Below are 22,485 nucleotides of genomic sequence, written 5' to 3' on the forward strand. Positions count from 1 at the left end.
ACCCTCATCTCCTCTTCCCGCTTTCATCCGGGCAAACAACAGCACCGCTGACTCTGCTGCTGTATGAAATATTCATTGCAGAGATAAAGTGGATGAAGCAAAAAGACTGTGTGTACCTTTCTGTATGCTGTTGGCACCTGTGGGACCCTCTGAGCCAGCTAGGTGTTCAGGGTTGGTTGTTTGTGCTGGTGGTGCACTCCTGAGAAGGAAGCAAAGTCAGTGGGTTAGAAGCTGCGGTGCGGCACGTGGGAAAAATAAGCATCGTCTTGTAAAAGTAAAGAAGCTGAGAGTCGAAACCTGAAAGTTAGTTTCATAGCGCAAAAGGTCCGACAACCTGAAAAGTTAATGGTTTTAATTTTTTGTGAATTGCAGAACCGAACATGAAATTAGAGGCTTGGACCCGATGTAAATCTGAAAGCGGACGCAGAAAATTTTTGGTTTCACTTCAGGTGAAGGGAGCAAGAAAATCTATTTCCTCCATTTGCTTTTCACTTTATCATTTTATTAGTAGAGTCGCCCTCCACTAAAACCTTTCCTGGAAAACCATCCAGCCACACACAGGTTAAAACCAGCCTGTTTACTTTTAAACATGCTGTAAATGCTCATTGGTTTACATCGTTGCAACTAGATTTAAAATCTGTTCGACCATAAGATCCGTGTACAATCCTACAGAAAAATGGAGCATATTTTTTTTTTAAAAATCCCAAATATTTTCTGTGAAAGGTTGTGCTTCCTTACTTCTTTTCCCTACTATATACATGGGAAAGGAATCAGATTATCAACAAAAGTTTGCCAAACCCCTTTCCTTGAGGGGCCAAAGCCATACAGGTTGTTTCCTCACTTTAAATCAACCTGATCTCCTCAACACCTTGGCTGTGTCCAAATGTCCACACTCGTCCCTAAACACACATACTACACAAGGCATTTACACTACATAACACTATATACTGAAATCATTCCGTTGGCGATTCGCACAAAGCTGGCTGTTCTCTCCTCGTTGCAGATCACTTGAGTACCAGTTGTCACCACAGCAACCACGATAAGTTGTTCCAAATCTTATCCAAAATCCTTTATTTCCTGATATTGTATTTTATTCTTTCTTTGTTCAATAATTATTTCATTAGTAAGGACACAAAATGTATGGGCTATCTTTTTTTTTTTTTTTAACCTGCTTTGACGTTCTTGTTACTTGTTCCTTTTTGAGCTCCTGGCTGGAATGCATTGTGGTCAATGATAACCCGTCTAGTAACCATCAATGCTCACTACTTTTCAAGATGCATTGTGGATCATTTTGGGTGCTCAACTTTTTTTTTTTTTCTCTCTGAATATTTGGACATCCTTAGAAAATGGCATGACCACTTTGTAGGGCACTATATAGGGAATAGAGTGAACATTTAGCCTTTGTTCTCTGGTTCTGCACAAGCTTGTTAAAGAGTTGAAAATTTGGTCCAGGTGAGGGCGAGCTGGAAAACATAAGTTGAAATAACCTGCAGAAGTAGACTGTGTAGAACAAAAAAGTGTACAGGAAACTGTTTCCACTTCTGACTTTCAGGTCAGTAAAATTATGTGCAAATAAAGCCAAAATCACTTCATTAGTGACTTTGTCATTTAAGACCAAAATTAGAAATGTATTATTTTAATCAGGGCATAGTTAAAAAAAAAAAAAAAAAACTATTTTAATGTTTCAAGTGAGTGCAAGCTGACATTTACTCTCCATGAGCTACTTTTCTGTTGAAACTATTGAGGTATGAAGCCGTATTTTATACAGGATAAATTCACACACAAACTATGACACAGGCAATCCTAGGCTTACTTGAGCTGCGTTTTCATTACATTTTTTTTTCCTCACAAAACAAAAGCAATATTTGTAAGTTTTGACAAACACAACTGCGATTTCATTAAACAGCGCATAAGCCTCAAGTCTCGCAAAATCCTGTTCCTATCACGAGATTTTACGAGAATTGCAGCTTGTGCAAGGTAGCCACACAGCGTTATTTTGGGGGATTTTATTCGCTGCGCAGAGTTTGCTACGGCTTTTTGAAGTTTTTCTCCCTCATTTTCTTTTCTAAAACTGAAATTCACCATTTGTTCCACACCGTGCCATCATTACCGGAAATTAAGTAGAAGTGAGCCCCATATCACGTTCGGGAAAACGTAAATGCAATAGATCTGTTTCCATTCCACTTTTGTGATATCTTTCTATATCTAAATGTCTGAAAAAACTAGCTCATAAAAAGTGTAAACACTTTCTAGCTATATTTGAGACCTTTTTCAAAATGTGTTTCCATTAGCGTTTTTTTATTCTGATATTAAGTTTTTGCGTCATTCTCAGTGTAACAGAAAAACACCTTACGTAATGTTGAAATGACAAAACCCATTTTAATTACTCTGAAAGTTTGCAAATAACTTTCAACAAAGATATCAAATGAACATATTTAGCAAATTATCAAAATGTAAATGTATCTTAACATACCTGTCCTGAGGTGGGACAATGGTCTGATCCGGGATTTCAGGAACAGGCCGGTGCCTCAATCGATAGGAGCGAGTAAGCTCAGGACCTTTGAGACCCTTAAACAAGGATTGTGCGTCATAAATTGAGTTGTCAACCATTTCACCATGAAAACCCCCGCTGTCATCAATGGGTTCTGGAAGAGGGACGTCAGCAGCAGAAGCCCCATAGTCCACGTAGCAACGGAGGGGATCTTCCCAATCTGATGGCATTTCTGATGTGGGAAGAGGCTCGTTCCTGCAGCTGCTGTTGGACTGCACTAAGGAAGACACACAGGTTTGTCCCGACACAGATTTCACTATGTTTTGGGGGTCACGGGGCATCGGTTGAGGTGGAATGAGGGGTCGACCGTCTGGGAAGTTCCCAAGGTCAGCTCCCAGTCCTGCTCCTCCAGGCAACGTCTGACTTCCTTGTAAGTCATACTCTCTATTTTCCTTTGCTTGGAGTTGCTGACATGGCATTGTCATTTTTCTGTCCATCAGGAATACACGTCTTGGGTATGGCATCGGCTTCTTTTCCCCCTTCATGCTCTGTAGACCATCATGGTCTGCATCTTCGTCTCCACTTTGCTGCCTCACCCCAAGTGCCTCCAAGCTCCGAAGGATACGTCTTCGGTGACCTGTTGGCAGCACTTTAAGCTCAAAGAGTCGCTGGTCTGTGAGGCCCATGCAGTCTTCCAAAGCCTGATAGCCTCCATGCCGGAAAAGGGAGATGTACTGGGATAAATGTAGAGTGGACAGCCACTCTGTAATTTCCAGGCTGGTATCTAGAGGCTCCAACATGGTGCTCTAGTCCCACATCAGCCACATATGGAAGCTTGTCGACACATGAAAGTCTGGCTTTACACTGTGGGCAACAAAGAAAGTAACAATAAGAAAAAGGAACACAAGAGGTATCACACAAATAGAAATCTCACCACATGACACCACCACTGTGTCATGAAATATAATTCAACTTTGAAACAAGAAGCTGGGAATTATTAGCCTGAAATAATGTGCATGTATATGTTAACCACAATCACACCAAACAAAACTGATTGGACTCAACAGAAAGATGTTTTCCCAAGCAAAATTAAAGGAGCTTTTCCTGTAAATATCAACAGTGAAGGCATTACTCTACTCTGGTTATGGGAGCATGACCTACTACAAAGAAGCAGCTGAACATTTTTGGCAATCCAATCATTCTCCCTTCTTGCCAACAGTTACATTAGATAAGATGATCAATACACTTCTATGTCTGTGTGGGAATTATAATGCTGCATAAAGACAGGTCTTGTGTTTTATTGGGCTGAAAAAAGACAAAACTATGTACAAGTTGTAGTTTAGATACCAGGAAGTTGGTGCAACATCAGTGTGTTCAACCACACATCATTGCCATTTTGTGGATTTTGGGTTGTTTTTTTTTTATACACAGCAGAGCTCCTCTAAAGCCACATTAGGATTCATTTTTACCATACAGACCGAGTTGTACTGAAATTCTTCTATGCTCCCTGGAATAAAGCAAACAAGCCACGCAGCCAGCCCCTCACAATATCTGATATAGAAACCTAGAAAAGGAAATGATTTCTATGCTAAAGAGACATCAGCTTGCTAGCTTTGCAACACTCCTACATGAAGCAGCAGGAAAGAGCAACACCTTTCAGGAAACAGGAACCACCATCACAACTTCTACAGTGTAAACTCTTTGAAAATGTATCTCTGGAGTGCTTACCGCAGGCAAGATTAAAATCCAGGAATTTATGACTGCAATACAGCTGGCTGTTCACACTAACATCTATTCTAACACTGGTGAGTGGCAGAAGTCCTCTCTCACCAGTTATCTCTCGCAACTTCAGACTTAGAGGAAAATGCATAAACGCCAACCTCATTACATGCCCACTTCTCTTTTGAGTTGCAAGTCTGCAGCACACAGAGGACCTGAGGAGTTACTTCTGCTTTTAAGTAAATGCATTAGATTGACATTAGTTTATTGACTATGCACGTACATCTCAGAGAATGAATGTGTCTGACATGTAATCTAGATATTTTAGTTCAGTTTATTTAGGATCCCCATTGGCTGTAGCAAGCTAAAGCTATTCTTCCTGGGGTCCGGCACAATTATAACATCAAAAAACAAAAATTTGTAAGTGTTACACTGCACATCAGCACTTCTGGAATACAAGCTATTTACATACTCAAATCCATCTATTCACATCCATTTTTACATACTAAAATGCATGCATGTCACGTCCATTCATGTTATATCCAGTACTTTAACCATAATACATTGTATTCTATCATATAAATAGTTTATTCATGCACAAAACATGCATACTCATAATTGAAATCAATCTATATATTTGATTATCTATAATACAAATCTTCTAGTACACCTCTATCCACTTTATCAATTAGTTTCCGCCATTACACACACACATTTGTATTTATTATACTTTTATCATCAACCCCTTATATTTATGATTTATATAGATATCTGTACTTTTGACAAATAGTCTTTTAATAATATGTGAAAGTTTTTTTAGATTAGTGGTTAATTTAACGTTCTTTGGTAGTGAATTCCATGTTTTCATGCCTCTATACATAACAGTTCTTTTTGCGGCATCTGATTTTACTTTAGGCAAGCTCAAATCGCCATCTTTTGCATCTTTTTAAACGTGACCCCTGCATCTTATCCCCTCACCTACATTTGTATTTATCTCAAAGCAGAAATTCTTCTGTTGCAACACTGCATTTCACTCTCAGAACTGAGAGCGTGGGCACAATGTGTGCTACACATGACTGAATAAATCCCCATAATAGAAATCTATACAGTCACTCTCCGAACAGCCCAGCTGAGGGTTGCTGCATTACCAGGCAGGGATGTGTATTGGCTGACAGCCAGCTGAAGCACATACCAAGCCTCTGCCTCCAAGCACTTACACAGCCAATCGCACAACTGCACACCATCATAAACCGCACACACTATAAAGCACACACATTCAGCAAACATTATTAAAAACTGGATATTGGAGTTTTGATCTGCGGCTACTGCCAGGCGTGCAAACCCACAGATCAATAGCAGAGAGCAAAAAGGAAAAAAAAAAAAAAAGAGAGAGAACTCCAACAGCTAAGCAGTTTGCACACAAACCACATGCACACATAGGGCAACACAGTCACAAAACGTAAGTATACAAATTACAAAATTTCAAATGTCTTATTTCAATTTTTTTGTATAGAAATATGTAGTTTTCCAGCAAAAACACAACATGGCTGAAGGCCAAGAGAGGTTGTGGGCGTTAGTGTGTGTTCCACAGGTAAGGTAACACAAGCAGTGAGTCACAGCTTGCACGCCCATGCATGCACTCCATCTCAAAACTTATCTCAAAAGTCACTCATAAATGTGTGTATCCATATGAGCAAAGTTCACTCAACTCTCCTATCCTGGTTTTCCTGGTCTGTGCATGTTTCACGTTCAAGAAAAAAAACACACCTACACACAAACTCTGTGCACTTAAAATAATTTCCCCCCCAACATGTTTACTGGTGAAATGACTGAAACACACTTTTACCTCATCAACAAGCGTAAAACTGACTGTGGGGACATGAGAAGTGCTTTCATTCAAAGCAGACAGCAGCAACACGCGCACGTGCAGCTGAGCTCTGCTGTTTACATCTGGCACAAAGGGAATAAAATGGGTAAAACGCTGAGGATTCGGGTTTACTTCATGTTAAAATCAGCTTAATTGGATAAGTTTAGTTTAAAATAATACATATATAAGCTGTGTATTTTGGCCTCCCGCTCGCTTTATTCAACTTTTAGCTTTAAAGTAACCGCGGCGCTGTTTGACTCATACTTGTTTGCAGAAGCTTACCTTCGGGGCTGAAAGCGGAAAGAAACTTCGCGCATTTAAGCCGCACACTTTTATACCCTCGTTGTGTCCACTTTTAGTTACGCAGCTGTAAAAGTCTGTTATGCGACTTTTTCAAACAAGTGGACGTTTCCGTGTAAAAAAAAAAAAAAAAAAAAAAAAAAAGAGAGAGAAGAAGAAGAAAGCTCCACGCCCAACGTAAGAGAGCGAGGCGCAGCGCGCGCCGTCCAGCATCACGCACGCTTGCTAATAAAAGTCAATGCTGCATCCTACTGCTGTCTTTCTCTATGTAACGCCAGCTGTCACCAGGGCCGGATTAAAAGTGCACAGCCCCATGGTCCCAGAGTGTTCCAGGGGCCCCCTTCCCCATCGCAACATTGTAAAAAAAATTGTGAATTATACACTGTGAAACAACATTTCTAACATCTCTCAGCCAGTGGTACAAATAGCAATACACTGTTGTGTAACTATATGGGTTTTATTTAAATTTTGTTTCATGTCCAAACTGCTGGTGTATGTCCCATGTGGGTCCCACATGAGCCCCAGGTGGGTGTGGGACCCTGGGCCCATGCCCATAATGCCCATTGGATAATCCGGCCTTGGCTGTCACTGTCAAATTAGTGGATTGGTCGGTGTTTCAGGGCTTAGAGGTTTTCAGAAACAGCTGAAAGAAAAAAGAAGAAGAAGAAGCACGCGCCTGTGTTGTGCACCATGGAAAGGAAAAGTGGATGTATTTGAAGTTTGACTGGGAATACTGGCATGTCCCAGCTTGATCCCAAAGCTCCAGGCTACGCATTCAACGCTGGCAGGAATGCTGTTCAAAAACACAGTTGTTTCATTTTCATTTGCTACAGATCTTCTTGATGTTTGTGCTTAATATCTGTCTCCAATGTCTATCTGTTGTCAATAAACAAATTAATAAATTTTACATCTACATTTGGAAAATAACCATGTTGAATATATTGTCAAGAAATAAAATAGCATTGAAGACACAAAAATATTAACTTTTACAACGTTTTTCATCACTTTCATTTAAAAGAAAGAAGCAGCAACAATAACTCAAGCATCAAATACATGTATAACATGGACATCATTTCCATATAATAATATAGGTGAACTTGGAATTTATTTCTTACTGTGCAGCTGAGGTGTCCAAAACCAAATCTTTCACTATACTGGTTTCATTTACATGAACATAATCTTATATGTTGAGCATATTTAAACTACAGGCAAACTTTACACAGTCTTTTTAAAACAGACCTGTCAAGTTGATTATGTTTTGCAGATACAATATAAAAAGGAATGTTTGTGAAATAGTTTCATCTGACTGTAAATTTACTTGAATCCAATGTTTATACTGGATTTGCTTAACTTTTATGATGATGCTAAAAGATCATGTTTTGCTGGTGTCTGGTAAATAAAACATAAACTGAAGGTAGAATTTCCCACCTCATGGTTGGAGGCAGTGTGCAGAACGCGCCACTTGATGGAGACAAAGTCCTGCAGTTCTGTGCCAAGGCTTTGAAAGCACCTTGACTTATTCCAGCAGCCCCAACACAAGCAGAAAACCCTTATATTCACATCACCCAAATTCACAATTGCTATAATTACACTTCTTTTAATAAGACACCGAGATTATATAAATGTTAAGAATGTAATAGGATATGGAGAATGTTAAAGTTTATAGCAATTTATACCACCTGTTATGTATAAAGATAATTTAAATTCCCAATACATTATAGTGTTCAGCCAGAACTTTACTTGCAGTTTGTTTTGTTTTAGTTCTTGAGAACTACAACTATAGAATTTCCACAGGAAACCCACAAAATGATGCTCTGAACAGTGTTGCCGTCACTGTGGCATTATGTGTCAATAAAACGCTCAAAATATCTCTTACTTGCTTTCAAAGGCAGTAAAATGAGTCGCAAAAGAACAGAAGATGACTGGAGGACGAAGTAGCCTGTGAAGCTTTTTGATCTGCCATTCCTCTTTTGTCCATCCCTTCCCCGCCTCCAGGGTGTCGCCTCGGCAACATGTTTTACTACTGGCAGCCATATAAATACAGCTTTGGCCCCTGTAAACTGGGAATGCCAAGGACACGCTAACACCCAAAACCAAGGATTCAGAAAAGCAGGCAAGTTTTGGCTTCAAATCTAGAGTAAAATTTGTAAAAAAAAAAAAAACGAGAGAGAAAGAAAAAGAAATTGATATTATTCACATATTTTCTTGTCATATGCAAGATGGACTGAAAGGAGGCTAATAAAGAGGCCCTCAAAGAAACTTCTGACTCTCGTCTCTAGGATTTCTCAGTTTACTATGGATACTAATCTGCATGTAAGTAAACAGACCAATGAAGCAAACCATCCTGCTGGCATGAAGAGTGAGGACAGTCACACACTGAATCAGGGGCTTGAAGGTGTCAGACACTGCAGAAACCATCGGGGCGAATCGGTGGGTGGCAGCAGAGAAAAAGGAGAGCTCAGTCCTGCAGAAGATGGGAAACATGATGAAAGGAGGAGGAGTGAGGAGACTATGTGCAAGCAGAAGGTTCTGGGAGTGTTGACAGAGCTGAATGTTTTTCATTCAGACAGGCTGAAAGCTTGGAAAGAAGCCATCATAGAGTGTACTGTCATGCTTAAGAAACCTCCACCAGAGGGCAGTGTTCAGCAGCAACCAGCTACATCAGGTAGTGGCACTTGTCAATCTTCTTTTTTATGTTGTGGCCTGCAAAAGTGTTGAGACATCTTTCCATCAGGCTATACAATGACTCACAGAACCATAATGTTACCTCTAAGTGCATATCTATTTGTTTGTTTGTTTGTTTATTAAATCTGATCATCCACTCAGTTAACCACCATTTAACAGCAAAATATTTCTCTAAGAACCCGGAACTGAGTGTTGTTATAGGTTTTAACCTCCTGCTTTGCTTTGTCTTTCTATGTGGAGTTTTTGCTCTAAATGTTTACTGCCAGGTTTTTACCAACATTGCAAAGTCAAAGGGAACTGATGATAGTAAGCCAAGTGTGATTCTTTTATATCTATAGTGTTTGCACAAGGACCAGCCATTAAAACCCTTTAATGTATGGATGAAACTGCTCAGTCAAAAGCAACAGAAACAACCTTTACATGCAAAAAACCCATTGTGGTTCATTCAGACATCTGAACCGGCTTGGTTCAAAACCTGCAACAACAGGGTCAGCTGCCATGTCACAATGTTGTTTTATGCAGCAGTTTATGCTAAACAATGCAGTAAGGGACGAACTGCACACTTGTGTGCAAACACATGAAAAGTAACACTCTATCTCGGTTGACCAGTCAACTGCTGCTTCTCCTCTCTATACCATGCTAAGCAATAGCCAGTTGAAATATTTGGCTAAGTTATCCGTTATTCTAATATATTGCCTTTTGATCATGTTGAACAGTATTAAAAACACACAATTGGCTGTTCAGCTGGGAGCTACACCTTCTTGATTGACCTTGTTCTGCTGTTCCCGACCTTGAGCTAATTCCTTCTGTAGCTTGGACAAACTTCTGGTTGAATCACTTTCTAAATTAGCTTCAACACCCCACCAAGTGAGTCAGTTCTTCCAATATATACATGGAACTCACAGGCTGTCTTATTTTTTTGGACTCTCTGCAATTGTAACTGGGGCTTTGCACAATAAGACAAACATTTCCAGCCACAACACTGATAGATGATTGTGTTTATGATACATCTTGTACATGTAAAATACTTGTATACATTCAAGGTTTAAATGTTGATTCTTAAGTTTTCATCATTTACAGAATATAAAACCTGGACCTGTTCAGACTCCCTGAGTGACATTTTCCTGAGTGTTGGCGACGACATAGAGAACCTTATGGGCAAACTGGCTCAAATCATTGCTAAGCTGAATGCAGCCGTCCTCCAATTGTCTGTGAATGAAGCCTTGGCGTCGACTGCAGAATTTCAGGAATCGAGAGACACAGGCTCTTCGCAACGTGAAGACTTTGGGAATAATCAGCTTGAGTATAATCTTGAGTTTGAACCCAAGGCTGAAGATAACGAAAGCCAGACAAGGCTGTCTCCTGACACTGAGCAAACACATGAGTCTGAATACAAAGGCTCTGACTGCAACAAGGTGGAAGAGATGGAAGAAAAATCACAAGACAAGTGTCAAGTGCATGACTTGCTAGAGAAACCCCTTCACTGCCAGGCCACTTTACAAGAGAAGACAATAGAGGACAGTGAGAAGATAAATAAGGAGAAAAAAGAAGAGGAAACATATGAATGGATTTCAGCAGGGTAAGCTGGCTACATCTTATGTTCAAGCTTGGAGGTTGGGTTGTGGCAAGAGGCATGATCTGGAGATAAAAGGTTGTGAACTGTCAAGTAATCATTTTAAAATCATAGAAAATGCTCATTTCAGTTTAAAGAAGTACCTAGAACCCACAAAAGGACATGCATACTCCACAGTGAAGAGCCTCAGTTAAGATTAGGAACATCCTTTCTGCAAGTCAGTAGAATTTACCACATTAACACGCAGTCTGAGACTCACACAACAAATCTTTAAAGAAAATGTATTGCACAACGTAGGCAGATGAAGTTTGTGTAATGCTATTAAAACAATATTTTTTCTTCCTCAAAATACTCATATGCATATGTTGCCACATTATTTGCATTTTATATAGTTGCGTCTATCTTTCTAAGCTATAAAATGTTTAGAAACTAGGCTACATATTTATGAGATTTTATTAATCAACATCAAATATGCTCGGATATGGAATAGTGGAAGAAATCGTTGCCTTTTGTATAAATAAAAAAATAAAAGGAAAAGGTTTACCATCTCACCATTTATCATGTTTTATGAGCCTGAACATGAATCAAATCCTTCCCCTGTTTTCTCCTGCTCACTAAAACAGAAGTCAAGTCTGTGGTTCCTTTTTAAATCACAAACATGGTGACCTCCTGGACCACACATAGCCGGTTGTTTTACAGAGTTCACTGTCATATTAGTGCTGACATTTGTGTCGAGGCCAAACAAATCAGATCACTGACAGATTAAGTCTGGAAGCTGATATTAAGCATTTGCTCCAGTATTTCATGAAAATAATTGTTTATGTCCAAAATATACACGTCTGTGTGTGTGTGTTTTAATACAATGCTTAGGCTCACAGATCAGCTGGAGGAGAGTCACACTGAAGCACTAGATGAAAGCTTTATCAGAGTACCTACTGGTGCCGCCAAAGTCCTGAGGTGCGAGGTGGCTGACAACCTGAGCTGCCTGATGGTGTCCGGCTCAGAGGAGCTGCTTAGCAGGGTGATCCACGTTAGAGTTCAGAGTGGGGCCAGACTTCACTTCCCTCTAGCTGTTGCTGTGCCTTTCCGTGTGCGGCATCGTGGCAGCTACAGGGACGTCGCTGTGAAGATTGTTGATGAGGAGAGGAGGGTGAGTTACATCACGCCTCTGACAACAGAGGGCGTCTACAGAGGACAAAAGGTAAGGATGCCTCTTATATTTAATAACTTTTTACTTCTAGAAAGCTAATATATATATATATATATATATATATATATATATATATATATATATATATATATATATATATATATATATATATATATATATATATATGTATATAAATATTTTAAGCATTTGTGTGAGAAATTGAGTGAAATAATTACATGGAGATAGTTCTGTATTATGTTACTGGCAGGAATTTATCTCCTTTAATTACAACAAAAAGAAGATATTTACTTTAGATGGAGCCAAAAACACAAATCAGTATTTTGTTTGATAACATTAATCCTAGTAGTAAAACTCTTAATATTTTTATTAGGCATTCTCATGAACATATCAGTAATTCAGGCCTTCCTACACTTCACTTTGTCTCTGGATCATGGGAATCTCCTTGTTATAATATATATGAGGTTATAAAAAAACTCTTCAGATTGACACTACAGCTGGTGGGAGACCAGATATTTTTTGCTTGAACAAAATGGTAACATAAAGGTTTTTTTTTACCTCATATATTAAGATAATCATATAATTTTAGATAAGCTGGCTAAAAGGCCAAACCAAAAGTAATGCTACACGATAACAAGGTTATAATGCGTGCTATTCGTATCCGTGACATCTAACTTCACATGGCAAAAACTGAAATCTAAGTAAGATTAAAAATCTTAAATTGAGTACACGTATGCTTTTTTTTAAGGTAAGATAATTCTTAGTTTTTATGCAAGAGAATTCCCTTTGTTTTTAGAGTAGTTCTTACTTGTTTTGGGAAGTCTTGACAAGCCAGATTTTCTTGTTCTGTTGACAGATGATTTATCTTATTTTAAGCAACAATTACTTAATTTTTAAGTAAGTGGAGCTTTTTTATACACTTAATTTTTGTATATTTTTTTCTTGTTTTTGAGTTTTTGCAGTGCAGACATTGAGGAACCAGTGTCAAAACTGTTGTGTTTCTTACTATGCTTGAGTAGTTTTCAGTAGAACACAGAAATAATGTGAAATTTCTATCCTTGTCTATTTCCCTCTTTTATGTGACAAAGGATGAGGCCATGCTAACAATGATTCCATGCACAGTTGCCATTGATCATGTCAACGCCAGTAGCCATTTCAGCCCGTATAAGGGCAGATCAGGGTTAATCAAATGTGATACTATGTCAAAACTATTATAGAAAGTAGCTCTGTTGTGATTGCAGAGTAAATGTTAGCTCTGCTGTAAGAATGTCTGTAGGAAAGACACTGCCTGTACAAAGTGCCGTGTCTTTTTTGCACAATACTTGAGTATGAATTCAGACTGGTAATGGTGGTATAAACTGCCTGGGCCTGTGTTACATAATGGAAACTAAAAGACAAGTCCCTTGTGATTTTTTCTTTTTATTCCAACTTAAATTATATTTTAGGTTGCCCTTCATGTTCTGTGTTTAATTTTGCAGCTTCATTCTCACTGAATCACCGTATGTCTTTGCAGCAATGCTACTTGGTTAGGTGTGTGTGCAAAAGAAAAAAAAAAAAAAATTTAAAAAGCCTGCAAAGGAAAAGAGGGAAAATAATCTGATTTTAAACCTTTTTTAACACTACAAAAGAAAGTTATGTGTTACAGTTTGACATGAAGATGGCGTTAACAGATACAAAACACACAATGCTGTTTCACAACTACAGTCCTGTCTCAATCAAAATGTGTTATTAGTGAACATATTAATCATATAGTGACAAATGTATCAGTTGACTGTTGTTTTTTTTTTTTATGCGATTGCACATTTTGTGTAAAGTTTAACTGGGTTAGAAACACTGCTGATGATTAAATAACTTTGATGGGAACAGATAGGATAACTCGTGTGTTGTTTGCCTCTGTCAGGGTTCTTTTGCAGAGGTGAAGGTCTACTCGTTGGGTCTATTTGCAGTGGTTTTCTGTCTCAAAAGAGAAAATTACACCATTCTCAAGAGGGGGTTGTCTCTTAAACTCCCCATGGAGCCCCGAATCTGCCTGAACTACCTGCCAGGATCCTTCGCTGCTCCTGTTATGGCACAAAGCATGGTATGAGGGCGATTAGAAGATCATTACCCACCTTTTTTTTTTTTTTTCACTTTTCTTCATATATGGAAGGGATGTGATGGCGTGTTTACAACACTAAGCTCTGATACGGGTTGGGAAGTGAGTAGAGTATATAGAGATCAATGTTTTCAAAAGCAGAAACAGAGGTGTAATGCAAAAAAATTGTCCAAAAAAAAAAAAGGAAGTGAGAAATGAGGAAACAGTCTGTTTGTAATTCACAGGCTGAAGCTGTCACAAATGTTTTTTGTTGAATAAAACAGAAAAACATATGAACAGCTGTAGCTTACTTTTGAATTGACATATGAGTCCAATTATTGGTGAATGAGTCTCACTGCAGCTGTTTCTTGCTTGATTTCACGTCAAAAAGCATCAGCTCCCACCCCAACATGCTCCCTTTGATGAAAACATGCGGACTAAAATGAAGCGTCAGAAGAAAACGCTCCTCATATCGGTCAGCATCTGCAGCCAAACAGCTGTTTTTCCTCCATCTGCTTCAGATCCAGCCTGTGGACGCTGGCCTCCAGGCTGCTGTCAAGTCTAGAAATGAGGCTTATCAGGCGGTGGTTTCTGCAAGCCCACTGCTCTACCTCACCCATCCCACCTCACAGCCCCTGAAGAGACCCTTAACAGTCACGCTTCCATGTCCTCCAAACCCTGACAAAAAGCGGGACAAAAGGGGGCAAAACAAGCAGGACCGGCAGTGTATCCCAGTCGTTGCTTCCCTGCTTTCCTCAGAGAGAGTCAGGTGAGTTCACTTTCTCTGATCAATATTGTAAGAGTCTAAACATGTAGAAGTTATTTATGCATTACTTTCTGTAAGAATGTCAAAGCTCTAATCATAACAATAAACTTTTTAGCGTTGATTAGTTTTAATGTGTCCATCAGAATCTTGGATGGCACCGTGAAGTCCCAAGAAACGGCCAATGAATCGTTGATTGTTCTGGGGTCGAGAGACGAACAGTGGAGTGTCCTACACCACGTTTCAGCCCGGAGTCAACAGAATGGGCTGGTGTCTTTTGACCTGGTGGAGATATTTGACAGGTTTGCAGCACAATTCCTTCGGTGGTGCTTGATGTCTAATGGGAAGGCTTCGTTGCTCTTTTGACCACATTTTATATCGTCGTCCTTGTTTAAGTGGTAAAATTGCAGCTGTGGTGCAAAACAAACTGATGGAGATTCGAGCCATATGATGGAAGACTTTCATCGAGTTTTACTGAAGCCACTAGTGTGGTTTCATGGTGTCTCATAGAAACCTTTTCCAGCAGCCTGACGGGTAGAGGACAGCCTGAGAAGCTTTATTTATCTATTTTAAATTTATAGTAAATTTATTTATCTATTTATTTATTTGTTCATTCATTCATGTCTTTATTTATTTTTTTATTTATTGATCCATTTTCAAATTTTTTTACCCAGGCTTATTCTATAGTTCCTGCATTCATCCTTCTTTTCTATCCTAACTAATCTCTCAGATCCCGTCATAAGAATTCATACCTGAAGACTAATGTTCACCATGTTTGTGGAAGTAGTGTAAATGAGATAATACCTTCCCTAGCTTGTACCTTCTTTGGCTCATTAAAGGTAGATTGTTTCAAAGCCCCAGCAGAACTAATGTCAGTGATGGACTGACTGCAGTCTACCATCGCTGGTTGTCCTTTATTCCACAAAGGAACTGTGGATCTTCTGATTGCTTGTTGTTTTCCTGAACAAGACCCTGCAAGCTTGAGTAGGCCTACTCCTTTTGTACTAGTAGATAACCAAGAAAGATGGAGTTTTCATGTATCTCAGAATTGTGTCTTTACATCGGTCTCACAAGTATGTGAGCTCTCAACTCTGACTAACGAAAGCAATTAAGTTTGGATTCAGTGCCAAAGCGTTTCCATCCATCCATCCACATATTCATTTTCTTCGCAGCTTAGTCCAATTCAGGGTCTGTGGGAAGCTGGAACCTATCCCAGCAAGAGGCAGGGTACACCCTGGACAGGTCGCCAGTCCATCACAGGACAAAGAGTTTCAATAAAACTCAAAATGACTCAGAGCAGCATCCTTCGCCTATTATAAATCAACCAAACTATGTATGATAATGAAAAACTACAGCATATAATAGAAATCACAACTGGGGGAAGTTTTCAATCTTTATTTTAAGCACATCTACTACAGGAGTTTTCTGTGGATACCTTTCAGTATGTTCCAATATAAATAGATCAAAATACAGAGTGTGACATGAGGCAGAAGTGTCCAAAGCAGAACGACAGACAGGGCAGACAATCCCAAGGTAAACCATGTTGGGTGATTCACGCTTGTGGCTTCACTTCTCTTGAATGCAGTCCCAGTTTGTCCATTGTGTCCACCGAGTAATAAATAAATCTGGCAAACACAAAAACATTGGCTTTAACAGTACCCTTCAAATACGTTTCATATGAGTTATAATCATGCGATATGTCTTACCACACCCCCCCAGTGCCTCCACCCTTCTGATGAACCACTGTATTTTATTCGTTGAACTGTATGATCTCAGTTTGCTTCCACTGCTTCTTGCTATCAGTAACAGTATGAGTCTACTGTTTCCACCACAAAGGAAGATGAAAATAGTTCTGCGCCTGACCTCAGAGGAGAAAAAAAACTGTTTTCATGTACTGCAAAAAACTGAAGTAAAACCAATGTGGTTTTTGTTTTTCGAGCTGTGCCGCTAATGGTCGGTGCCTCCTGCAGAACACACAACACCTATTTACTGAAGCCCTGAGAGGAAGATGAGAAAGAAAACTGACACCAATGGTCTTCCTTCATTTATTTGTTTGTTTTAATACATGTTAACATGTTAAAAGAGTTTTTTGATTAGAATATTTGCAATTCTCACACATCCCACCTGTATTTTGTGTAGTATGTCCTCTAATTTGAAGAAAGATAAGTGAGATCATATTTAGAGCAATTTATAATTAAGGAACAGATAAAGTGGAGGGTTTTTTCTCTCTCTTTTTTTTTTTTAAAATCTTTTTCAACAACAGTAAATATAAACTATTCATAATCGTAAGATAGTGAGCCTGTTGACACCCAACTTAAGACATAATGGATAGAGCACTTTGAGTTTTTTTTAATATAAGTTGTTTTCTTGGCCCTAAAACAACACGTAAGGATAAAATGATTTACTCATGTGCACATTTAATTGTGATGTCAGACTTACTGTAATGTAGAATTGATCCACCAGGAGGCCGACAAGTCAGACACGACAGTGTTGCGCCAGTTTTACCATTTCCCAGAAAATAATTATAATTTATTGTAAGTAATTATATTTAACATGATTGTTTTTATCCATTGAATTAAATATATAGCCTCTACGAAACATGATAGTGACATATTGAGCAAAGCAAGTAACTTCTCCTGCTATCTTTTACTTTATTCCAAGACATTTTCAAAGTGTTCAGCAGGAAATGATCGGAGCCAGAATGTTTTACATCTTTATCTTTTTGCATGTGCAATAACCCTCTTGGATCAATGAATTTTTTTTTCATGCATGTCCTTTTATTTACTGTTGACTTGCAGGCAAAAATGTTTCCTTCCCAACTATGTGATATGACCTCTCACCTCTCAGAGCTTCAGCAACATATTCTACCCTGCAGATAAATAATTAAAGAACCAACACTAAAAGAAAAAAAAATGGGCTAAAACAACAATAAATATATTTTTTAAAAGTGAATTCTTTCAAAGGTGTCATGAAGACAAACACACGCAAATGAATTGAGACATTTGTAAAGTGTGGAACGTTGCTTTGCATCTCTGTACCTTTTTGGAGAGATCCAGTTTGTAGGTGTTGACCTGAGATTTGTTAGCTTCTCAGGGAAGATCAGAAACCCCCACAGCATGGTAAAATCATGAGGGTCCAGCAAAATTCTAATCATGTCAACTAGGCTGTAAGCATTAAAGCAAATACATGAGAGTGTATATTTAACACACAAACAAACAAAAATAATAATATTTTTTAGTGTATGAGGGGAATTCTGAAGTTGCTTCAACACCTCTCTGTGACGTAGAGCTTTTTCAGTTTTCCTTTTACCACAGAGCTGCCCTGTAAGACAACGAGGAAAAAAAGCTGTGAATATTTCTCACTTCGTTTTAAATTGATTTCCACAACATTTTTGAAGTTATTTGAGCTGAACGGGATTCCTCACCTGTTTTTGGTATCCAAAGCCGATGAGCCTAATGAGCGTGTTTGATAGGTGAAGCAGGTTATCGGGGTCCCGTGCCGTCCTCATAGCCACATCCACGCACGGACCTCCAGCTGTCAGACTCACCAGGAGTCCTCCAACCACGCTGAGAAGGTAGAAGACTTCACTGCTGGTCAGACAAGGAGATGAAGAAGAAGAAAAAAAAGTAATTAGGATTGAAATATTTGAAAACAAAACTGAAAAAACTCAGGAATTCTTACTTGTGGGCCGTCAGAGCTGATGGGAATTTCATCATTGTAAGAGCTGGCTGGGAGAAAAAAAAAAAAGAAAAAAGGCCTTGGAGGAATTAACCCTGAATCTGTGGATAAAATGTATCTGAAAGAAACAACAATGGCAAATATTTTCTAAATGACTTCATGTATCAAACAGCAGTCATGCTACTGCCATAAGAAAAAGAAAGCAAACCCTCTCTTCAAGCATTCACATATCTGCACATAACATAAATCCTTGTATCTGTACCAGCTTTTAAAAGTAGGTAAATTCAGCTTTATGTGAAGAAAAAAAACACATGACACACTTATTTCTGATTTTACCTAAACATTAGTCCAACTGCATGAAGCCGGGTGTGAAGTAACCATTTCTGGGACATTATCAGTTTCAAATCATTGTGGAGGAATTTAGACCCACTTTTCTCTCCATTATTGCTTTAGTTTAGTTAGTGTGCAAGTTTCTGTGTGTGCACAACTGTCCTGCCATCACTTCTTTAGCAGGCTGAGGTGTGAACTTCACAACTTTCTAGTCTGACAGGCAACTTTGCTTCTCTTTTAGATCTTTGCTGATATTTTTTTCCCTTTTGAAAAGTCTAAATTGTTAACACTGCAAAATCTGTTGTCACTCTTGTTCGTTTAAGTCAAATGCATTTGAGGTGTTTGGGTGGTCCCTACCTTCCTAAATACCCTTGCATTAACAAGGTGGACTCTGTTTTTTTTTTTTTTTTCTTAATTTTTGATAAACAGATAAAAACAATATAAAATGTTATGAGCTGTTCTTTATTTGAGTTTCTATTTCTATCGTTTACCAATTATAACCATTAACTAATATCTATTAAAACCAGAATAGGTTAGACCTGCTTTTATCACACGACTAAAATGCATCATTCTTTCAGATTGTCATTAATTGTAGTATTAGTTAGCGTTAAAGTTTGAGAGGAGCAAACACTTTTAGCAAAGACCAGGTTGTACTTCACACACCATGAACTGTAGGTTCTTAACTTTTTTTTTAACTTGTATATTCCTGCATGGAATAAATCAAGAAGTACTCACCACTTGCCTGACTGGAGCTTTGTTGTTTTAGATCAAGAGAGTGAAGAAAATGTCTAAATGCAGACTGAGGGAAAGGCTTTTCTTTACTTAAGCAGTTTTTAAAGGGCACATGGCATAAAGGAGGGGGTATGGATGCTTTAAATTCCAGGTTTTAGTAAATCTAAAGCCACACAACGTATATGTAGGGTGTTGACACATGGAGAAGTATGTTTCCAAGGTGCTGTTCTACTCAGCTGGTACAATCATAAGTATTAGGCCGGCTAATGAGTTCACTTCTGTTATACTTTCTTCTCTAAATTAGTTTTATGAGGGACTGATATGTGCAAAGTATGAATTCTTCCTTATGTGTTAAGTATAATACCTCTGTATTCTGGCTCCTGATAAGAGAGTCTAAACCTCTTAAGTTTCCCTCTGCCTGCCTCTCCTACTAGACTGCTGGTGGTTCGTCTCCTCTCCCCACTGCAGCCCTGTCAGCTCGCCTCCCTGGCCGAGGAGCTGGAGGCGTCCACGCGCATGCACGCTGTCACCGTCCTCCTCCAGCGGCGACGGGATGATCCACACACAATCCTGGTGGCTGTCCTGCCCAGCAAAGACCTCAGCTGGGAGTTGAGCAGACTGCACGCTCAGGGGTTCGGCGACCCCATGGGGAGCTCGGCAGAGATCTCGATGTGTGAAGCGGATCAGCTTCTCCTGCGTTTCACTGGCAACATAGGTGGGATGTGACTCAGCAGTGTTATGACAACAGAATTAGCACTGCACGTGCATTTGTTGAGTATTTATTCATGAGTCGGTGTAGTGCAGGGATGTCCAAAGTCAGTCATATCCTGCAGGCTTTCGTTGTATCCCTTTTCCAACACACCTGGCAACAGCCAATGAAATTCTGCACAGTGGCTGATTCGTTTCGAGTCAGGCGTGTTGGAGCAGGGATACATGGAAAACCTGCAGGTTTGTGGCCCTCAGGTCGACACCCTTTGTGTCAACAACGCTGGCAGAGATAAAAAGGTTTGACAATCATGTTTGCATTGGGAGGGATGTGAGTATTTAAAGTAGTTCTCACCTTTTACTGAAACCATCCGTTGTGAATGTGTCAGTACATCTTCATTGCTGTATTCCAACTCATTCATTCATTTTCCACACCGCTTACTCCAGTTCAGTGTTGCGGGGGAAGTTGGAGGCTATCCTAGAGGCAGGCTACACCTTGGACGTGTCGCCAGTCCATCACAGGGCTGTTAATTTCCCATATGGTCTTGGACTGTTAAAGTTTTAAGAGAACTTCTTTTAGGGGAACTGCTGTGACTTTCAAAGGTTTAGAAGGAGAAAATCTCCCTTTACACCTGTCACATGACTTCACACAGTGTGTGTAAACAGTGTGTCTTTTGCAATGTTTGATGAAAGACTCTCAGATGGAAGGGGGTGTTTCCTATATGTGCTTTGAATGGACTTTTCAAGTATTCATGTTTTGCAGCTTTTGCTCAAAAGACCAGAAGGAAAGCCGATCAACTCACCTTTCACAGCCAGCGGAGGAATCACCTTTTGGTCCATGTAACTGAAGTGGACCCTTTCGGAAACTACAGCTCGCCTCACTACAAGGGGACAGCGCTGTTTTATAGAGTCAGCAGAGATCAGCTGGAGTGGGGCGACGACAAAACTGTCCTGAAGGACGCAAAGCTACTGGGAGACCCCGTCTGCAAGCTGTGTCTGACTTTACCAAAGGTGCTGAAGCAATCAGAGGATTTAATATTTACGTGATACAGAATAAAAAAAAAAAGGAAAAATCAGTTCAGATCGTCGTTTCATTTCAGAAAGTGAGAAGCATCAGTCGGCCTGTAGCAGCCAGGGTGAAGTTATGCGAGGAGACAGGTGTGTAACTCTCATCTATCATTCATCCGCTCTGTCCACTTCCAGTCATCCTGCAGAAGTTTAAGTCCATGTCACTCACAATTGCTGCAGTTTCACCTGAGATATGTTATGACAATCTTTCTTTTATTAATGCAGTAACATCTTTATTCCTTTTTTTCTGTTTGCAAAGTTACATATTGTGACTTTGGAACCTGGCATTTGTGCAGAGTTTTCCTGATTTCACCGAGATTTCCTGTAAAACAAAAATAATGCATTTAACTCATCCCACACAGCAAAGAGCTTTTCCTTCAGTAATTTAAAAACTTATATCAATACTTCAGCTCATCTGCTTGTATAACTTCTACTTTAAATAACACGTTTGTGTATCCTGCACATCCAACAGACTCCCTGCCAGACGATCTTCTTCTGTGGCTGTCTGGAGAGCTTTCACGGGAAGATATAGTTCTGCTCATTTCCACGCTGCGCCTCTCTCGCAGTGCTGTCCAGCTGGTAAAGCTCCGGGCCGGGGACGGTCCGTCAGCCCAGGCCTTCCACGTCCTGAGCATGTGGAGGAGAGCACTGCCAGCCGTTCTCAACCAACCAAAAGCCTCCCAGCTTGCACAGTGCTTGGCTAAGAGTGGCAGGCCGGATCTGGCCGGAGAACTGCTGTTGAGGCAGGCAGAGCTGGCGGAGATAAGGAAGCTTAAAAAGTAGAATCCACACAGCATTTGGTTTGCAGCAAAGGGCCAGTTTAGTTGATGGTAGTGATTTGTTTTGTCCACAAGAGGTCAGAATTAGACTGAGAGATCTAGTATAGTCTTCTATAGTCTGTGATTTCCAAATATTTTCTAAGTTTAGCACCTTAAAATCAAGGTTAACAGTCAAAATGGGATTATAAAAATTTACCAGTAGAAACATGCTGACATAGATTAAAATACTGATACAAAACAATGTATATTGTGGTTTTATTAAATGCATGTGTCACCACACTTTTTTTTTTCTTTTTCTGGTTGTGTTTTTTTTACTTTATTCTAAAGTTTAGCTCCACAGTAGGACAGCGACAGACCAGTCGGCCACCTCTCGTCTCTGTGTAAACAAACACTGACAGTGAGTTGTAACCTCCTTTCAGCTCCACAACATCAAGTCAATTTGAAGACCCGGCAGTGTCTGTTGATAAGTGACTGGATAGCGAAGGCTTATTTCTCATACATGCCCTGTCGTTACAGGTATATCATGTGATTTGCATGTATTTTAAGCATGAAT

The 22,485-nt window shown here is 39.5% G+C and overlaps 2 protein-coding genes across 2 annotated transcripts in view; one reads left to right on the forward strand and one right to left on the reverse strand.

Annotated features, from left to right (window-relative positions):
- arap2 (ArfGAP with RhoGAP domain, ankyrin repeat and PH domain 2) overlaps positions 1-3,291 on the reverse strand; it is a gene marked incomplete at both ends in the record, with an annotated part of 152,009 nt that extends 148,718 nt beyond the window's left edge. Inside the window, 2 exons of the mRNA XM_079257781.1 lie at positions 117-196; positions 2,474-3,291. Coding sequence (XP_079113907.1) covers positions 117-196; positions 2,474-3,291 — 898 coding nt within the window. The remainder of the gene's footprint in view (positions 1-116; positions 197-2,473) is intronic.
- An 8,206-nt stretch (positions 3,292-11,497) lies between these two features.
- On the forward strand, positions 11,498-21,936 carry dthd1 (death domain containing 1; the record flags this gene model as incomplete). The annotated part of the gene is made up of 8 exons (XM_079257782.1): positions 11,498-11,836; positions 13,704-13,883; positions 14,399-14,646; positions 14,787-14,942; positions 19,815-20,095; positions 20,849-21,096; positions 21,186-21,243; positions 21,626-21,936. The coding sequence occupies 8 exons, from the start codon at positions 11,498-11,500 to the stop codon at positions 21,934-21,936; spliced, it is 1,821 nt and encodes a 606-aa protein (XP_079113908.1).
- Between the last annotated feature and the right edge of the window lie 549 nt (positions 21,937-22,485).

The sequence above is a fragment of the Telmatherina bonti genome (genome assembly GCF_933228915.1).
Source record: "Telmatherina bonti genome assembly, chromosome: 18".
Taxonomy (NCBI): Eukaryota; Metazoa; Chordata; class Actinopteri; order Atheriniformes; family Telmatherinidae; genus Telmatherina; species Telmatherina bonti.